Here is a 21,459-nt window from a genome sequence, read left to right as displayed (position 1 = left end):
CCCCCCCCCCCCATTTCTTCTTACATGGCAGCAGATGAAATGGAGAAGCAGTACCAGTACTGCCTTGCAAGTACCATAGTAGGTTTCCTTTTATAATTATCATTCTTGACATATCCCTTCTTATGGAAGTGAAGATGCAGATATTTAAGAACCCTTCTTGCACAAAAAAAGCCCAATTTCCGCTCAGTACTTAATTAGCACTTGTTTATGACACGGCATCTGATTTGATTTTCAAAACAAATTGCACAGTAAAGAGGCTGATATTTAAACTGTATAGTAACCACAGCTCCAGCTGTGACTCAAATATTGTAAGCCTTCAGGGGTTGTGTTTAGGCTTAGAAAATAGGAACTCAGGCCTGTAATTAAATGTCCTCTAAAAATCAGCCTTTGTATAGAAGGGAAGAGGGTACCACTGAATTTTAAATTACTGACTTGTTCTCAGAAATCATTCTGTTTTTCTGGGTCTTGCTAGGGACTGCAAAAATCAAATGGATTAAAAATGGAAGAGAGATTACTAAAGGAAAAAAGTCAGAGGATGAGCACAGTAAGGTATTCTGGCTCATGGGTTTATAGACAATTGCAATATATATAATAATTTTAATGTATGAGTAATATATAGATGACAAGTTCTGTGGCCACCAAGAAGACTAAAGAGAAAGTAGGCACTTCATATAGAGTAAAATTGCATTTCAGAACTGTGAATAAGTTGCTGATGGTTGTGAAATAAGCCATCTGTGATGATGGAAGGCTCATTTTTAAAGCAAGTCCTTAATAATAAACGTGAATGTCTTGGAAAAGGAAGTAGAGAGGGTTATATTACAAATTAGTCACTCACCTAGATAAAAATGTTGAAATAATCACAAAATAGCATGATAGAAATTAGCAGTTGGAGTGCTTTCAGAGTAACTTTTTGACAGTTGTGGCTATTGAAAAAGAGACAAAAATTGCCCTAGCAGCCAGACTGCTGGTCATGGAAAAGGCTAAGAGATGCTAAGAGAAATTACTGTGCTTATGAATGATATTGAACCATAAGCATAAATGGTGTGTGCTCATGAAATACGAAAGTAAGTAGATCTTGCTGGGCAATCAATTGTATGGCCGATAGAATTGCCTTGAATGGATCATATCTGAGGAAGATTTTAGTGTTGATAGATAAAATAGTACAGCTTTCAAAGAAGGCAGTTGTCTGCCTTCCACATCTTTGAAAGGCCAGGGGAAGAGGGGCAATTTTGTTTTATTTTTTTATATTGTCAAGTATATATGGGTTCCTCTTCTATCATTTCGTGGTTGTGTCTGCTGTCATTTGGATACTGAAATTCAGAACATTTTAACCAGATGTACTTATTTAATTGCCTGTCTGTGCTGAAGAATGCATTCCTAGAGGTCATTCTCAGCATGCCTAGGAGAACCACAGAAGTTCAGAATTTAGGAGATTGGTTGTAAAAGTTTAGCCAGTGGTGAATCTATGAGATTTTAATTAAATTACACTTTTCTATCAGTGCTTGTGTTTGATGTGAATGGGGGCTTATTTGTGCAAATATCCCTCTTTAATGGCACAAGCTGCAGTATGTGGGAAGTGATTCAGCTCATGCTGGTAAAATTTACTTCTGTATAGTTTATTTTTTTCTTAGGTGAGCGTAGATTTATGAAATGTAGAGGTGACTTATCTCACTGAGAGGATTTTGCACATACTGTGTAAAGGGATGAGTGATGGGTCTTATTTTCTCCTATTTGTATATTTGTCAGCATTGAAAAATTGAGTTTACAGTAGCTGCTAGTCCACTGATTACTTTTATTGGTAATAATCAAGCAACTTTTATGTTGAAGTCGCAGAGAACTGGTGTTAGTAAGAGTCTAAATAGAAATACAGTGTTATCATTTATATTGGAGACACGCATGAGAGTAATCTTGTTGATTGCAGTAGATCTGTTGAAACACTACATTTGCAGGACCAGGGTCTTCAAATTAAATGGTTTAAATCAATGTCTTATATCAGTTACTCAAACTACTCTGGACTAATGGGCTTTACAAATGTTAAGTAGCCTTCTGATTCTAAGAGAAAACTTGCTGTTATCCTTTAATTTGTAGGTTAGGTGACAGAAACAGAAAAAAATGAAGTAATTTTTCACAATTTGTTATGTGAACCTGGACAGATCTGAGGCTGGTATTCAGGTCAGTTTACTCTTGACACTGTGATTTCAAAAGATCATAATTTCTGCTTGTTTATGAAGGTTTTTTTTTTCCTTGATAGGTATACTGTGCTGTGCTACTTTGAAAAAGCAAATGAAGCACTTGAGCCAGAAGTAAAATGTGGGTTTTCTGTAGTGTTCTTGCTAGATATGTAGCACTTCATATTTTCAAAGCATGTAGAAATGTCAGCAGTTCCTCTCAGCAAACCTGTGAGGTGGGTTAAATGAGTGTTGTCCTCATTTTACAGTAGTAGAGAGACTAACCACCCAGGAAGTTAGTGCTGAAGTAAGGATTAGGTCTCAGAGCATGATGCTTTTAGCTGTGTGTGCAAGTCCCCTTAAACATAGTTTGTTAATGTGTTAAGCATTGCAAGTCCAAGTTCAGCAGGTGAATGCAGTAACCAGATATACTTGACTTTATCAGCATAATGATGGTTATTACAATTTATGTTTAACTCAGACTGGCTAGGACACCAGGACATAATCTTACTACTGCTTTGAAAGATTTACGAGGATTTAAATTCAAACTGGAGAGAAGCAAAAATAACTAATGTTCAAAGTATATTATAAAATCCTGTATGTGTACTTTTCTTTAGAGGCAAGATTTTAGTCTGTCCTAGTACTTATTTTAATTTTGCATTCTAAGGCTGGACTGCCTCCCCACCATGGCTGTGAAGGTTTGTCATTCAGCGGTCACACATTTTTCTTCTCCAATCGATTGTATTTTTTAGTGTTACAAGTACCGGGGTGGACACAATTTGTACAGACTAAATATTGTGTTGACACAAGAACAAATATTGTGTTGACACAGGAACAAACCTTGAATAGAGCTATTCTGAAAATGAGAAGTTGTTTTTTTTTTCCAGCCTTCCAGAAGGAGTGGTAAGGGCACAAGTCTGCTGGTTTGGAAGGGAAGTACAGGGAATTAAGAAATGGACCGTGAAGTAGTTTCCAGGAGTATGATAGATCTCTAGACTTGGTGTCTGTGGATGTCCTGTCTGGTCCTGTTGCTTACATGTGATTTTAATTTCTAAGCATCTCCTTTTGTGGGAGGGGAGGGGAAACAGATTGAATCCACTTGATTGTGAGAATATCTTCAAACTGCAAGTGAATGTCATGACAGGCAGTGTTTCTTTTTTTCTTTTCTTTTTTTTTTTTTTTTTTTTTTTTTTTTTTTTTTTTTTTTGTTGTTGCATACTTCTTTCTGGCTGTGAGTTGTGCTGTATATGTTCTGTGCTTCCAGAGCTATTGGATGTCTTGCCTTTTCCTCAACTTGATAAAACATGAAAATGATAAATGGGGAGGAGGTTATATTTGTCTATCAGTTTGAGGCATAATTTATGGCTGTGTGTGAGTATAGTTTCCTATTACCCCAATATTAAGGCTGCATCTCTTCAGGAATTTTCCTTAATCTTATCTTGTCCAATGTCTGGTTGGACTGTGTTGACGATGGTAACTGTAAAAACACTCTCATAGCTTGACTACTGCTGTTTTGACACCCTTTAGCTTTATGTAGTGGCAAAAGCATTAATGACCACTAGACTCTGCTACTGCACTCACTGAAGAGGCTGTGCTTTTTCAAGCATTTGTGTGAAAATTTTAAAGAAATACCTATATATACTGAGTTGAAATGTAAAATGATGGAAATCATAAAAATGGTGGTAACTTTATTAGAAAAGCAGCTGATATCAGAGGAGTAAACAAGAACTATTCTGGGGACTAAAGCTTCATACATGGCTTTAAAAATCTGCATTGTTTAAAGTGCTCCAGAATTTAGACTTAGGTTAGCTAGGTCTCAGTGTAAAAGGAGGTCTCTCTTTATGTCTATTCTCTCCTAGCCCCGAATACACATGCCAAAAGATGGATTCCAACTTATATCTTCTGGATACCAAGCATGGCTAAAGCAGGTTGGACTGTATTATTGTTATTCATCTCATGTGAGGGACCGTGTTGGACACCTGTGCTTGTCTCATTAGTGAAGTACATAAATGAGGGTGTAATGAAGTTACAGTGCCATGTTAGCTGATATCCCTCATAGCCATCACTGTTCTGTGTTTATGCATGCTGTGTTTGTATAACATTTTCTCACCAGTCTTATGAATGTGCACTTCCTGTAAATAAAAGTTCAAAATGCAGTCACCTGGAAGCAAAAAGGGTCAGAGTCTGAAAAGAAATCTGCAACGACAGCTCGAATTACAGAATTAAAATGGGCCTTCAAACACAAAGCTGCATGGTGGTGGTGCTGGTAATAATGGGGAGGCCACTGGGTTAAAACTCAAGAGAATTGCATCTAGCGTCTAATTCAGATCTGCTTGGGTGAAACAAGTATGGACACTTACTCACATCACATAACAATTGTGCAGTTTGACACAATCTGACACTGTGGGGAGTCCCCACTCGGAAGTGGCCTAGCGCTATATTACTCTGGCTATTATTAAAGGCCAGGCTTTAGATGTCTCAGCAGTCTGCCTCTAGCAATTGCTGTCAGCTTTTCACTTTTGTGAGTGAAAAATCCCCCTTTGGAAAAAAATAGCTTAATTTACAAATTGCCTGTACAAATCTCTTCTTTCATGAAGATACATTTATGATGAATCTTGCATCCTTGAGAATATGTGGCTTAAAGTTGCTGTTTTTATAGAAAGCCAGAATGATTATGTTGTTATGGCAACAAAAACTGGAAATATGAAAACAGCACAGATAAGCTGCATCCTGTTGTCGTGGCAACTGGAGTTGTGAAATGATGAAACATAGTGGTGAAGGGGTCTGTGGTACCGTGAGCCCAACACAAAGAGCCAAGTCAAGTGGAGTGGGAGAGAATGAAAAACTATAGCAAAACACCTTAAACATGAGAGTTTCATTGCAGGTGCTAACAGGATGGCTTTGATTTTCTCTAGTCTTGTATCAGTAGTACAAGTAGTAAGTAGTAACTCGTTTGTGCAAGTTGCTTACAGCTGTCAACTTACATTGACTTCTGTGAAGAGCTTGAACACCTGTAAGAAGATGGGCATCAAGTCCTGTATTATATTTGCAAACCATTTCTTTGGATGAGTGATGTGTTGCAAAGGTGTAAGCATGCTTTGGAGCTTCTTTCCGAGAGACCATTCTTCTCTCTCTCTCTCTCCAAGTCCACACTAGTGAAGGTCAGCTGGGACATTGAAGCTGATGTTTTCATGTTTTCTTGATTTAAACTTTGCTAGGCTGGAGGCAAGGTGTCTCGGAGGAATCTCAACTCTGCAATTATCGTCTTGCAGAGCTCAAGTTTGTTGACCTCTGGGGCATGGCATCAGTTTCTGTTTCTCATGTGGTAGATTGGGGAAACAATAGGAAGAGGGTTGTGTGGCTCTTCTGTTTTCTTTTATGTCTGAGATAAACAGAGCTGCATCTGTTCTGGCTATGGTATATTGTCAGTGTTCTGATGCAGGTGGGATATATGCTTTGTTGACTCTGAGAAATACTGAGGGGAGGGAAAAACCCCAAAATGTGCAGTTAATGAATTTTCCAAGGAGACTTTCACATATAGGCAACCCCAAATAATGGAAGAACTTACACTGTTTAAAAAATATTTTTCCATGTGGCTGCTTTCCTTTTGGTTTTTACTGTTATTGGTTCTAAAGTCTTTATCTTAAATCTTCTTATGCTTCCTTGATCCAAGGAAGAGTTACAAACCTGAGCTTGTGTCATTAGCAGATGCTGTCATGGAAATAGCTTTGCTATTCCAATTTCAGTGCTGGGATTTCACCCCAGGAAGTATATGGGTAAGGGAGTTGATACAAAGGGTGGAAACTTTTGATCAAAAGAAAGAGCTCTCATGAGAAGCAGAGAGGTTAAGTTTTTTGTGGTGAGACTGATTTGGTGTAGAATATATACCAAAGGTTCTACCTGTAGTATTCTTTAAAACTGTATATTGACAAGAAAGCCACGTTTGATGTATTTAAAAGCAGTAATCTACATATGCGTCCAGATGGAATGGTGTCTGTGCATCAGGTTTATCCTCTTGGTGTCTGTGTTTTTAACAGGATACTAATGTAATAATTTTTTTTTTTTTTCCCCTCAGCACAGCTGAGTATTGATCTGTTGCCTGGTTTATACAGAATGTGAGAAGTATCCCAGTAACACATTGTATTAATGTGGGCTAAAAGCGGTTTATATTACAGATGAGGTGGAGGAAGATGGAGTTCTGCAAGACTGGACACATACTATAAATATCCATAAAACTGACAATTTTATCTAAAATCAGTGCTGGCTGGATTTGCGTATTTTCAGCCTACTTAAACTGGAGATAATCGTTGAACACTACCTGAGCATGGGTCGCCCACACTGATGCCATTACCCTCTGCCCTTTAATGGCAGGTTTTTATATTTAATGTTGCTGTGCTGTAGTGGAGAGCTGCATTGTGTTCCTATGTGGGCTAGAGGAAATACAATACCAATGGCCATAAATACATGTTGCTTTAAGAATAGCATTTTAAGTAACCTGCAAAGCTCTTTTTACTCAGTTTCCTGTGAGATTATCTTTTACAAAAAGGCAAACACCTACAAATTTATTCAGCCTTGATCTTTGTTTAAGCCTTTCTTTGAATGGCAGCCTTGTGCTGCTAGCAGTCTGTAACATCCCATTGCCTAGATGCTGACCCTTTGAAGACAAGCTGCAATTGACTTCTGAGGGGAAGAAGGGGGGGGAATGTTTGTGTATAAATACGATCAATAGACATGACTTGCCAATTCCTTTATTATATTGACACCTGCTATGATTTAAGCCAAACTGTGAAATTGGGCAAATTATGCTCTTAATTAGCTGAAACACTTACAAAACATTATTTTGATTACATAAATGGGGAAGTTAAAAGTGTCATTTTAGGTGGCTTGTGAAACATGGTAATTCAGAGTGAAAGCTAATCCCTCCCCTTCACATACAGTTGTGTAAGTATGCATCACATAGGATATGTAATATAATGCACTCATCTGAGCCTTTCTGCCTCCCACTGTCTTTTGGAGTAGAATTTTTAGAGCCAAGTTATAAACCTGTAAATGTGTTTTATGCTGGAAATTCTTGGTGCTACCTTAACTAGATTGGTACCAGCAAAGGCCAGTATAATCAAAACAAGGCACTTCAGATATTAATGGTCTGCACTTCAGTCAAGTCAGCTGGAAAAGAGAGTGTAAAAACCAGGAATGTTGTGAAAACACAATTCTTCCACTAGAATTACACCTTCCTAGGAGAAAAATGCAATGATTCTGGAAATATATTGGGTTTGTAATTTTGTCATTTAACTTCTAAAATATATATTCTATTTTCAGTGGATCCATATGCTTTTTAAAATTCAGATACTAATTCTTTGAGTGGGAAGTAGAAATAAGCTTTCTTTCTGCAGTTCATTATTAATACTTGGCACTCATATAGTACTTGGAGAGTGCAAAGTGCTATGCAGACCTATCAGTTATCCTTGAAACACTTTTGTGTTAGGTGCATAACATAACAATAATCTTGAGAGATTTTATGGAATTAAATAAAACTATAGATGTGGGAAAACCTAATGAAACCTCCATTTCATCTCTCCACCAGTGTAGGTTTGTTCTGTGCAGTTTTTGTGATAGAAATCTGGACCAAAGATGCAGAAGTTCCCAAGCTGAAGAGTCTTCAACCCATTTCTTAGAGTAGGGTTGGGCATTTTATTTTTAAGCCTCCTAGTTGTTCAGGTTCAGTGATGGTTAGGCAGTCGGTATATTGCTCTTTCTGATTTTTATTGTAAAGGTGATGATTCACTGTTCTCTTCTTGGCTCCCTATTTCAGTTTTTGGTGTTTATATGTCACAGCTTCATAATTAAGGATACACTCAATCTCTGATACCTCTCTCAGGCAGGGTAGTTCTATTGTCCTTGCTGTGCAGGTGCAGAACTGAGATGCTGTGATACTCTGCCCAAACTCATGCAGAATGCCTGTGTCAAAGAATTAGATTTATCTCTTATGGCATAATAAGATTTGAAATTGTTCGAAATTGCTGCAAAATCAGGCTTTGGACGTGATGGAGATTAATAGCAACCAATTTTTTTTTTTTTTTTTTAATATGGAAGAGCCTAATGCTTTTGGTCTTGTAAGATCTCTATTTTAAGCCTTCAGGTAGTTTAATGCTTTAGACCTTAGTGAAATTGCTTTTAGTGAGTTTGGGTAAGTCTTGCTTTTAACACCACCATCTTTGGTGTTGCTTAAAGTGCACACAAGTCTCTGCATGTTGTACTCTTTAAAGAAGGTATGACATCTGAATCTTAAAGCTCTGCAGGTGTACTGGTTTAGATATATCAGCTTCATGGATTAAAGAGCTATAATTATGAAAACATTAGTATTGTCTAGTTCAGATAAGATCTACACTAATTCCCTCAAGCACTTGGCAACTGAGGATCTTGTACACCTTATAGATGAGAAGTTGGCTTCTTTCTGGGGTGTATAATTTCTGTTGATCTGGAATCCTGGAGGTTGAACTCCAGTAACCACTCTTTGGGGAAAACATTTCTTCACAAACATTTACGTAAATGCTGTGATTTGATCCTCCTGGATCCCACTCAGGTAGGAAATTATTTGGATAATCTGAATATATAAACCCTATGTCCCTTATCTTTGATATTTAAGGGTAGCTAGTGAACTGGAATCTCATGTAAAAAGTTACTGTAAGCTAGGGAGTTACCAGAAAATTAGAGAATAATTTGCATAATATGTATGTTAAGGAAAATTTACTGAGCAATTACATGAAAAGTGGGAGGCTGAAGGAAAAGGAATCATTTATAGCAGTTTGAGCTCTATGTGTACAGCAAAGCTTGCCTGCTGAATGTAGTAGCCAGGGGAGAACCACTGCACTGAAGTCAATGATCAGTACTGGGGTAAGAAGTCCAGGATTTCCTATGTTTGGAATCTAGGAAGAGTGGCTATAATTTGAACCCTGGTAGCGCATTTCAGCCTCTGATTTGTGAGACTTAATTGTTTTGAAGACAGATCCTACAGTTGTCGCAGGAATATATATTCTCAGCTTTCTTGAAGTGAGGTATTGGGTTGCTTGATTTGCAGTTCTTGAAAATGCTTCAAGGGTCTTTAATACGATAGCTCAATTACTTTTATTATAGCAAAACAGGAGTGCAAAACACGTTTAATTGTCCTCATACATGCTTGTGGAAATGTGACCAAAATGTCTGAGCATAACAGAAGTTGAGAAATTCTGAAGAGCACTGATTATGACAGCAACTGTGTTGCCCTTCACAATTCTGGTGCACTATGTGCCAGCCAGAAGAGCTGATGGTTTGTGGGCTAGTTCAACCCTGAGAGATTCTTCTCATGGTCATACTCCAAGGAGTGCTGTAGTTGCCTCTATTTTATAAATTCATTTTCTTACAATGGAAAGACTTTCGAGAAAAATTGCTAGTGACAACGAAGGTCAGAATTAGCTTGTTTTAAGTGCAGGGAACAGTGGTCTGAGGTGTAAGGATGCATAAATTTTATCTGTATGGGTTTTGGCCATTGTTTTTGGCTTAATTAAGACTTACAGCTTTTAACATTTTTCTTAGTTTCAAATGAAAACAGACAAAAAACTTTTGGAGAAAGTTATAAAAGTATTAATTTGCTCTGAGCCGTGCTAGTCTCTTTGGTAAGTTCATAATTATGCAGGATTTTTTTTTTTAAATGGGTATTCTTGTCTCCCAGGTATATAACTGTACCATAACTGGTAAATCTGTATTCATGTGTTAGGGTTTTTAAAGGCATATTATTTACACAATTCACTGGAATGGCTCTTTTGGAAGCTGGGTGGCTCTCTCGTGTAATTACATATTTAGTATGCTTTGTATCCACTGTTGGGATAGGGGGGAAGAGAAAAAAAAAAAAAAAAGACCCCACAAAAAATACTAAATCCCCCCGAATATTCTCATTCCATTCTTTCAGGGTTTTTAATGAAGTTATGTAGCTTTTTCTCCAATAAGAACTTATATGATCAAGTGCTATCCAAGCTAAAAAATGAAACATGTATGGCAGGTTTTTTAATTGTGAAAGTACACAAGGTGAACTGGGAATTTATTTTCTGGTTTTATACCTATATCATGTATATTTAATCAAAGAGAACACCTCTCTGAACAGTAGAGGGAAAAGTAGGAGATAACTTCATTTTTATGTATGTGAGAGGTTGAAAGGATGAAAAGTGGATCAAAGAAAGGTTTCTAGCCAGAAGTAAATTTCTGGAATTGTTATTAAGTTTCATGAGAGTAGCGTTTGTAAGGTAAATAGCAGCTGCTTTATCTGATATATTTCATACAATGTATTGTATTCTGTGGTGACAGGAACAGCGCACATTGGGCGCAATGTGAACGTGATGTGTGTTATGTTTTTGGCATTGGCTTAGTTAAATATGTGGCCAAAGAAAGAGGAACTGAGTGGGACTGAAAAGGATTGGGGTTTGTTCTCCCATTTGTTGTGTTATACTATGAAAATAATTGTGAATATTGGAAATCCTAGTAACACCTGAGCATGTGTTTGATGAAGCATTGTAAAGGATCAAAATTCCTATTACTGCAAAAGAGATTTTCAGGGAGAATTATACTTGCCAGCAATCCTGTATTTGCTTTCTAAAGTGATGGGGGGGAAAAAAAAAAAAAAAAAAAAAAAAAAAAGAGGTGGAAAGAGATCTGTCTCCTCATATCAAGCTCAGGTCTGGCGTATATAGTTTATAGAGCATCCCTTACATTTTATTTGCTCCAGTTTGGGTGATGGAATTTCTAGCATTTCTTTGCCTCTCTTGTCCTGGTTTCTGTAATAGTTACAACTTGTGTTTCTGTTTTTGTTTGTACAACCTTATCCAGTTCCCTGGCTTATGATCAGCTGGACCAACCAGAAAAAGCCCCGTTTCTCTTGGTCTTCAAACTCTTCAGCTCTTGTCAACATGTGTCATGTTCTGTTTATGATCTTTAATGAAAATATTGGGTGAACAGGATCTTAATTCCCATCTCCCAAGAGAAGTAGAAATTGTTATTGGCTTATCTTTAGAGTTCAACTGCATAAAGCACTGAACACTACTAGAAGGGAAGTAATTCTGAACTAGTAAACAATTGAAATAAATGTGGTTGGCAGCTGAAATTAGCATTATGTACAATTGACCAAAAGCAATCCCTTTGAAAAAAATCGCTTTTCCTTTTTGGCTTTGCCACTAACTTGTGAACATGTGCAAAAATATGTTAGGCTGCCTGTAAATCAGAGGTGTTTTAGGTTGTCATAAAGTTGACTGCAGTGTTCAGACAGGGATAATAGATTATTACAATTTATTATGTCAAAAGCACCACAATTAAAGACAGTCATTCTGTAGTACTGTCTTATTTCTCAAAAATGTTTATAAAGACAATATCCATAAACTATTGTTTGACTTTTTTTTGTTGTTCTTGTTGTTTTACAGTGAGTTTGTGTTTTCACACTTGTGCTCTATAGTTGTAAACTGTAGTAGTCTAAGAACTTTTGTTTTTTCCCCATGTAGACCCACTTAGTTTTACAGGACAAGGTGATATATTTCTGACCTGTAACACAATTTACTAAAACTGTGTTAGTTACCCCTAGTATATTCTATTTGCTGAAGGACTAGAAGAGAACAAATTTGATAAAAAAACCCCACAACCAAAAAAACCCAACAGTCTGAAATGGTAATGTATAATCTTGTAATGCAATGGCAAGTAAAGTAAATAACCAATTTTTAGCACTGGCAAAAACTTAGCCATTGAGTATGTATTGAGATTTGTATTTAGGACATCAGATAATTGGAAGAGAGGGTAGGCTATTAGAGGCAGAACATCTGATGTAGTCAAAAATGTTCTTGCAAAATAGTTACAAGAATAATTGAATAGGTTAAAATACAGCTTCCCTTCAGCTCATGGTTACTGCCCACTCAGCTCACCCAGTGCCTGTGAATGCTTCTAGCCTATTTTAATTCAAAATAAGGCAAGCCCATTTTAATCACCGGGGGAGCAGCTGGTATCAGCCTCTGTCAGAAGGAGGATGCTGGTCTTGTTTGAAACTGTATTCCCTGTATTTCTTTAGTGGGGAAAACATACTTCAGGGTTCAAGGAATAGGACTTAAGAATCAGTTGGAAAAAGAAATTGTGTTTTTTTTGTCAAATAATCCCCTGTCTTATGCCACTCGATGTATTAAATATGCTTAGCTTTTATAAATAAAAAGCTTTGTGTCTCTGGGTCTGAATGTTGTGCAGAAGTCCAAAGTATTAATGCAGTTGGTAGTCAGGAAGGTAGGCAGACTACTGCATCCTGGCCCAGCACTTAGCAAGCAATATCAGCATCCCCATTTGGCTGTATTCCAAACGCTGTGCCTCTGTATCTTTGTTTTGAAGAATCAATGTAGATTGACTTGAGTTCAGGAGAGGATTTCGTCAGTCAGCTTTCAAGTAGTGAATGTTGGGGCCAGTCCCTTGTTTGTGGAGTTGACAGTACAAAAGTGAGTGTTTGACACGTGGCTTGCTCAGTGGATGGGGATAGAAGCTGTTGAGATTTTTCAGAGATCAAGCTGTAAATGAAGTTGTTCTGTTGGGTCACTCATCTGATTTACACACAAGCTGTTTCTATTGAAGCACCTGGGGCCTTTTGTTCATGCTTGTGAATAAGCCTCTTTCAGTCACCAACAGTAATTTAGCGTCTCTGCTTCCTTCAATAGGTGAAAGGCAAGTACAGGAATGACATTTTCTCCCACACTGTGTGCTTCACACTTATTTTTTAAGATAGATAAAAGAACTGTACCAGTAATATAAATTTTACTATATACTGGAGCAGATTCAGAAGTCATCTAAGGTGTTGGTAATTATTACCATATACTTCCTAATTCTGGAATAATAGTAAGCAGCAGGAGTGCATGGATGAGTAATGATGTCCTCTGTAGGTAGAGGGTTCTGCAGAATATACTCCAATATTTTCCTTTGTTACTGTGGCAATTTTAGAGGAAGACATTTCATTATCTTGTCAGTGCCCTGGCACAATGGAGTACCCTACCTGCAGCTTGTAGTGACTGACTTGAGCCATAATCTTCCATAAACTTTGAGGCAACATAAACTTGCCTTTCTACTGACAGAGTGGTCTGCATGCCTCTGTGTCTTTCCATGCTTCAGTCAACATAAATACTTAAAGTAACTTATTTTAACTTGTCAATTTTAATGGCAGTCAGCTCTTTGAGTTCATTATCACAGCACGAATACTTGAACCAGCACAAGATATAGGAAAATTTGAGAAGAGGGAATAAATGATTGGGGCAAGACTTTGATGAGTCTGAATGAAAAAAAAAAAAACCAACAACAAAAAACCAACCTGTATTTATTTTGTGTTATGTTATGAATCCTAGGATGGGTATTGGTGAGCAGCTGATGCTTACCTATTGCATTTGGTCTGCATTGTCAGAGGTACCATGTTGTAGTATCTTCTGTTTTACTGTGACATTCTTGGAGAGTAATAAACAACTTTAAATGTATTATTAAATTGGTGAAATGCTTAACCATAGATGTCCACTTCATCTGTTTTTTGGTTTTGTGGTTTTTGTTGTTTTTTTTTTAAGGCTGATCATCACAACAGCTTTTAATAGCTGTCATGACACATTACAAACAAAAGATGCTGGCATTTGGAAATTTTTTGTATGTGGAAGTATTTTGGGGGGAAGGTTAGGATGGCAGACAAGGAAGTATGACTCGGATTTTAATACTATGGCAGTAATTTTTTTGTCTTCAGGAGGGGCATTATCTACAAATTCATGTGATGTGCAATACTATGAAGTATGCAAGTTCTCGAGTTTCAGTAACTTTGTAAAGTGAAGAGGTTTTTTTAAAACAAAAATGAAGTGAGGAATTTATTTTAAGCTATTCTAAACTTCTAATAAGCACATTTGTATAGAATATGTTCCCCAGCAGTCTTTTAATACTATTTCTGGAACAGCAGTGTAAATTGCAACAAAGTACAGCAAAGAACATGGTGATAGACAGGGTTAATCTCTCTGGCTGTCAGCACAGTACCAGATTATGAATGTTGGTGATCACCTTTCTGCTCTTTCAAGGATGGGTTACGTTGCTTTTACGTACTTATTTAGTGCAAGATTGTGCAAAGTTTTCTAGCCCTCAAGACCAGCAAGAAACGGTGGCTCAAAAGGCAGCTGTCATTTCATACCCATTCCAGCTGCCCTTTCCACTCAGATTTCCTCCCAACCCCCCTTTAAAAAAAAAAACAAAACAACGGGGGTGGGGTGGGTGGGGGGAAGGATTTCAAAAAAGAAGAGTATGAGGGTTTGAAATCTCTAGCATCGACTCTATCACATCCTACAGTTTTCATAGCTATCTGCCAATTTAAAATATACTTGTTTTTTCCTGACTTGCCAGTAATTAGACAAATGCAGCAGTGTTTATGGCATCAAAAACTCTGTGGCTGGTAAAAGCAATTGCTATCATAATGCATCCCTAAACTTAATAGTAGTGGTGTAAAATGAACAAGCAGCTCTCTATATTTCAGGGGGTAATGGCTTTAACTATCAAAATGGCTAGTATTTTCCTTGATTGGCTGCTTTGGTTCCTTTTTTGTATTTGTGTTTGGAGGAACAGAATCAATTTATTATAATAATTGTATTTTATTTAATGAATAACAAGGCAAGCAGAAAGATGAAACTTCTGTAAAGTGTCACCAAGTTCCTATTAACCTTGGATTGCAGGTTTTTACTTCCATTCCTTTCACAGACAAAACACAAACCTTTTCTTTCCCTGCCAGTATTACACTTAAAGTTGTCATTTCCTTTTCTGCTTCCCTTGCAAAATTGCTTGCTTTGTGTTGTGCCTGGAGCGTAGCTGTGCATGGAGAAGAGGTCTGATTAATTGGAAAGAAACTTTTTGTACTGGAAAAGCTTATACACTGGTGTAGAAAATTGGTCAAAAATTTACTTTCTTGATCCATAGTGCCTTTTTCTTGCTACTTACTATGACATCTATAAAGCTTCTCTAAAGGAAGACTCATCAGCAGTTTGTGTTCTCTTTAAGATGTCTCGGTCTTTAAGGCCAGGTGCAGTTGTGTTGATGCCATTTGGCTAAACCTTGAAAGTTCCTATAATCTGTGCCATCCTGTCTCATACAGTCCCATCTCATAGTTGTCCTTTCTCTGCAGTGCTCTATGCCCAGATCTCTGTGGCTGGGCTGCTCCAGCCTGGCGGACAGCATGCCCTCGCTGCGATGCCTGTATAACCCAGGGACTGGCGCACTCCCAGCTTTCCAGGTACTTTCTGTCTCTCCCTGCTCCTCCTTTTCTCTCCATCTGTGTATGTGTGCATCTCCTTCTTTACTTGCTTGCTTTATCTCCATTTATTCTGTATGCCTCTCCTGTGTCATTCAGATCTCTGGTATTTAAACCCACATTGTGTAGACTTAGGGCAGCTCCGTGCTGGGGCGTTTCCATACTTCAATATAATTATTTTCTCTAAATTGGCTTGGTACCATCATCTCTTCCATTGGCTTTCAATTGTGTCAAAAATATACCACTTAATTGTATTTGGCAAACAGTATCTATCACACAGTCTCCAATCTGGCTATTCATGCAATGATTCCTCTCCTATCTAAATTTTCTGTATGCCACTTAGAGGGCTGAGGGGGTGAGTTCATTGCCATAGTGATAATTGATGCCAGCATTTGTTTATTTCAGGTTTGTTAGTGGTAGTCTGGACATTTTGACTACAGAAAATTATTGTACAATAAGTAAGCTGTCAATCAAAAGGCAAATAAAGGAAACCTGTTTTTTTAATTTGGTCTCTGCATTTGTTAGATTCAAGCTTTTCTCTGTCATGAGACGGCTTTCTGCCAAAGAGGTTCATTCAGACACTTTGGGTGACCAGTGAATCTTACAAAATGCAGACACTCTCCTGTGGGTAGAGAGTGACACAGCTGTTGGGTGAGCATATAGAAACCTGGACGAGGCCATTAGGATCATTGCAAGCATTTTATGATGATGTGGATATATACAGCAGAGACTGGGCAGCAGAGATTTTATGTTAATGTTGGATACTCTGTCTCTGAGATGTGTCAACTGCAGTGACTGAGGGACCTTAGTAGTATCTCTGTAGAGAGTCTGTTTATTGGAGCTCATGATAGCATGAACATTTACTTTAAGGTTTATGCTGCTAGATTATGCTACTGCTGATCTAACCTGTGGCAGAGAGTTTTATTCATCAGCATCTTGCAAAACTAGACATAATGAATAAGCTAGAATCTTCCTGAAATTTTCAGTCATTTTGATGAAAGTTTATTATCTGCCTCTAAAGGACAGCATGCGAAGATTATTTTGAATTTGACTTCTTGCTCCCAGGGCTAGGAGAGTACTGTGGAAATAATCCTCTCAGTCTCTGGGGAGGTTTAAGTATCTTGCATCATTTTGCTGCAACTCTTTTTGCTGACCCAGCAGTAGCACTGATGGACTCTGAAAGGTGTCCTGCTAGGCCTTCTTTGCTGAAGCAAGCTTTTAGCGGAGCTTTTCATGGGGGAGGGGAAAGATGACTTTTTATTAGTTTAAGATGACTCTGGAGACAACAGGCAGAGTTTAGACTCCTACTTCTAATCCTGATTTGCATAATTTGACTAAATTGGATGGGCCTCATTTTTGGGATTTCTGCTGCTGAATAAATCTCAGATCTCTTTAAGCTCAGGTTTTGGAGAACCTTAGCAGTATTTTTATAAACTCAGATTGGGACTCCTTTCTTTCTACTTTAAATTATTTTTGATTACTTGGAATAAATGTATATTATGAAGGGGAATTGAAATTAGCCTCTTTTAGCTCAAGATATTTTTGCTAATGATAGATATGAATAATAACTGTCCTGCTAATACAGTGCATTGATATTTGGGGTCAAATGAGTCAGCTGCACAACTGTTCACTGTGTACTGCCTTCTTGAGAGAGTAGTAGGACTGACATTTGCATTCTTGCAGATTTTGAGAGACATTTCCATGTGTACTTAGTGACTGTGGGAACTGAGGAAGTCTGCCCCACGTGCCGTCTAAAATGGTATACTGATACTCTTCACAGCACTCCAACTGCTATGTTGAGGAGCACATTTAGTGCCAATTGAGAGAAACTACATTTCCAGCAACAGCTTCTGCAGCAATGAGTCACCCATATTTCAGTCCATTTTTTTTCAGTGGGCTTTCATCCCCATTAACTTGCATGGTTTGAAGAAAACTCCCCTCTATGAGGCATGGCTTCTGCATTTTCCAGTGCAGAAGTCTACATGGGAGTGTTTTGGAGCGTGCTTGAAGCTGTGATGTTGCAATATTTCATAGTTCTTTAATGCTTTTTTGGATATTGAATCTTTAGGAAAGCATTGCTTGTAGCCCAGCAAATTTTCTCATATTAAGTTATTTTCTTTTTTCTGTAGCAAGCTTGAAGTAACTGGAGAAGCATATCAATGTTCTTTGCTTGTGGCAAAAGAGAAGATGCCATCTGGAAGGCTACTTAGTCACTGCTGAATTTGTCTAGTTATTTACATGCTTACCTTCAGATGCTCAGACAGAAATGTGGAAAGAGGCTCTTTTTGAGTAGTTCAGTTAAAGCCCTGCTGACTCCTCTTGGTCTCATTGGCATTGGCAGATAGTCGATTTACAGATGATTCTGTTAATATGTCAGATAACTTCATTTTTCTTCTTTGTGTGTTTTTATTATTTGAGACACTTGTGTGAAAACAGGTTCTTCTGGTTCCTTAGATCTGTTTGGCAATTCTCCCACAGTGGAAAGGCTAAAGCCATGAGTGGGAGAATAGGGAACAGTTCTTTTTAACATCTTTTATCTCAAAGGGCTTTGCAACTGATATTTTATTGTGTAACTGAATTTCATAGAGATCATAGTGGAAGATGGCAGCAAATTGGAACATGAACTCCTGTAAGACACTGTGGGAAGGGGTCAAAGAGGATATTTTAACAAGAGAAAAAGGCCAGACATTCCATTTTCAGTGTCTTGGATGTGAAATTTTACTGTACTGTTATTCTGCAAAGCAACTGAAAACTAGGTTGTATGTAGATTCTCTTAATAATAATAAAAAATAAATTTATGCAGAATATATTATTTTTCAGGGAAATCCATGCTTTGGAAGTTTCCAGATGTGCTAACAGGTGTCTGTTTCAATGACATTTTTCATTTGAAGATAATTACTTTCTCTTTTAAAATATTTTCCATGTATGCTCACAAGGCTACATTGCTCTTGATAGTCACAGTTCTTTGAAAATTTTAATATACAATTACACCTATCAAGTATGCCAAGGAAATGATTGTATTAATCCTTCCAGGTCTGCAGAAGACCGTTGTATTTCCTTGAACTTACTTCTGTAAGCTATTGTATAAATGAGGAGACTTAAGGAGCAATTTAAAACTCTTGACAAAGGTTATATATCAGGGTAGTCATAGAGAACAGTTCAGCTCTTTCTTTTTACCTGACACCCATCACAAATATCAGCTCCATTTTAGATTGTAAACTTTTTGGGACAAGAGTCAGGCTTTTATTTTTCTGTCTGGAGCATCGGCACAGGTGAAAAAACAAAGAGTTGTCTTGTCAGCTTTATTTTGCCAGATCTGAAATTCTCTTTCTGTAACAGGCTCTAGTAGTCAAAGAGGAGGATTAACTTCTGTGGCAGAGGTAGCAGCATCTTGTTGAATGCAGAAGTGTGTCTGGAATGCCAGAAATTCACATTTTGCTTTACCCGAAGTGAAGGTCTTGATCATATCGGGGTTTGTCAGATGAACAGGACTACCTTCTGCTTGGTTTTGCAGAAGCAAGGTGTGTCTTCCTTGGTCTTGGCAGAAATCTGTCCTGGTTGATGAAAGCATGGATGTACTGTGCTGGACAAATTGAAGTAAATAGGATCGCGCATGAGATTGTGCAGCATGGACATGATCTACACTGTGCCTTTCTTTGGGCTGAGATCACTTTTGGAGAAAGGTGAGAGATGTAAACAGTCTGTAGTGATGGAAGCCTATTGCACCCGTGAGGACAAGATTAATTCATTTCTCAAATGATTTTTACATCTATTTTTCTCTAATGTTTATATTTTTGTGTTGGGAAGTGGAATATTTGTTAAAGAAGCATTGTGAGTAAATTGTTAGAAATAGTTGTCTGTAAACTTCTTTCAGCCTGTTCGTACATTTTTGCTTTAAAAGTTGACATTTTATTGCTGGGAAATACAGAGTGAATGTGAGTAGTACATTGTTTATGATTATACAGGAGGTTAAAGCTAAAGCATCGGCGTGGGCAAACTGTGCATGCTTAGAAACATGTTTGTGAAAAAAATGCATTTGAACGAAACTTGCTTTGGTGCCAGTGTTTGCTGATGTGTGTAGTTCTGTCTCTAATTGGGAGAGAGATGAGATGTCCAGTCAATAGGCTCCATCAGCGTGGAGATGTGGCCGCCCTCGACCAAGCCTGCTTTGTATTCCCTCCTTGCGCTCTCCCAGTGGCCGTGTGAAATCCGCCCGCGGGCTGTTTATGGTGTGCCTCTAAAACAGAATCATAATTTTGGTGACTAATAGCCAGAGCATGCGGCTCCATCACCCCCCGGCTGGCGGCAGGCTCTCCCCTGGTTATGAATGTAGTTAGGTGGCCCCCAACTGTTTACAAGACAGCAGAGGTGAGATCTTTGATTGACAAGTCAGAAATGCATTAGATCATTCCCTCTGCCAGTCTCTGGTTCATGCTGTTAAAAATGTCAGCCTCTCCAAGTTTGAATGGCAGCCTGAGGGCCTCAGAAGCTTTTTGTTTTCTGAGATGGAAACACAAATTGGATGTGTGCCTGAGCGCTTCATCCTGGGCTGTAATTTCATCTTTTAGCTAAGAACCACAAGGTACATGAGCAAAGCACCCTGTAAACAATAATACTGGGAAAAAAAATAAACAAGGTCGTGTTTCTGGTACGTTGATCCACTGGTGTCCTGACCTCTATCACGTTGAACATCTCCACTCTGATTGCTGTTCCCTTTGGCATTACAATGAGAGGAGAGAGACTGACACAGGAGGCAAAGATTTAAAGTTGCAGTGTTGTTGCACATTCCTTGTATTGGCTATGAAATATTGAACTGCCACAATGTGACACCTCGTTTTTTAAGCAAAGTTTCTTGTTGGAGGTGTTCAGCAGCAGTTTCTCCTGTTTCTCCTCATCACCTGGCAAGAGCAGTTATAAAGGCATGAGAGGGGATATGAGAAGGAGGAGAAATGAAGCCAAATTAATTGTGTAATTTTTGCACTTGCCTCAGCCCTCATCTGCTGTTCAGACTTTTGGGAGCTTCACTGTAGGAGGATCAAGAGGATTATCCTAGATGGGGATTTTTTTTCATAAAGTAAATGCCCGGTGACTACTGAACAGCTTTGTTAAAGATATTTAGGGTTTATCCCCCTTTAAATCTAATGGCCTTCTCTGGCTGGTGACATAACCTTGTGCTGTTAGGTGGTGATGCTGGGAAGCCCACCAAACTGTGAGAGCCCCTGGGTTGTGGCTGCAAGATCTCTGCTCTCAGGTGACAGCAACGATGAGAGATGCTTGTCTCCTTTCAGGCAGCGAAAGAAGTCCTTCTCTGCAGATCAGTGGATAGGGCTTGGGGTTTTTTTGTTAGTACATTGCAATTTAGTAATTGGAAATCTGCATTATTCTGCACCTGTATCGATTGTCAGAAGTTGCATGTGTTTTTATTAGTTCTTCAATCTGAGTGTCAAGGAGTGTGACAGTGTCTGTCAGTGAGAAATACCACCCCAGTATGCCCAGCATGGTGATTAATTTAAACTGCATTATAGCTAAAAGGCCTCCCCTCCTTCAGCGGCTTCATTAATGATCTTGTTACTATGTAATACGACCTTCCTGATAAGGAGAGGGCAAGGTCTTTAGCACACCAGCACTAGTTTGGCCGAAAGAAAACTCATCTGAGTTTTCTCTCCTCCCTTGTTAGAAGTCAGAGAGGTGTATAAAGCCGTAGTGACAAATGGCATATGCAGCGCCACACTGAAGGCATACAGGTATTTTTAAAGCTAGCTCCAGTTCCTCAGGATTGCGAACATCTGCTTGGAGGTATTGTAGAGCTGCACAATGCACTAATTGAATTACTCTTTTTTTTTTTTTCTGGAGTTGCAGACTGCACTAATTGAATTAGAATCAGGCTGTGCGTGTGCGCGCGCGCGCCCCTGCGCGCGTGTCCGGGGCCGACGCGGGGGCTCGGCGGTGCCGCGTCCTGTGCTGCGCCCTCACGGCCCCGGCCGGTAC

General features: G+C 38.5%; 1 protein-coding gene across 2 annotated transcripts in view; it reads left to right on the top strand.

Moving 5' to 3' along the window:
• BTRC (beta-transducin repeat containing E3 ubiquitin protein ligase) overlaps window positions 1-21,459 on the top strand; it is a 113,628-nt gene that overhangs the window by 5,353 nt on the left and 86,816 nt on the right. Inside the window, exons 2-3 of one of the 2 annotated variants that reach the window (XM_026851150.1) lie at window positions 4,028-4,096; window positions 15,346-15,453. In XM_026851150.1, coding sequence (XP_026706951.1) covers window positions 4,028-4,096; window positions 15,346-15,453 — 177 coding nt within the window. Of the gene's footprint in view, window positions 1-4,027; window positions 4,097-15,345; window positions 15,454-21,459 lie in introns of those variants that run through there. The other variant, XM_026851151.1, reaches the window with a different exon arrangement.

The sequence above is a fragment of the Athene cunicularia genome, assembly GCF_003259725.1.
Source record: "Athene cunicularia isolate RWA chromosome 6 unlocalized genomic scaffold, athCun1 chr6_part1, whole genome shotgun sequence".
NCBI lineage: Eukaryota > Metazoa > Chordata > Aves > Strigiformes > Strigidae > Athene > Athene cunicularia.
The sequence above is the reverse complement of the archived record's forward strand: the minus strand, read 5'-3'. Positions and strand labels throughout refer to the sequence as shown.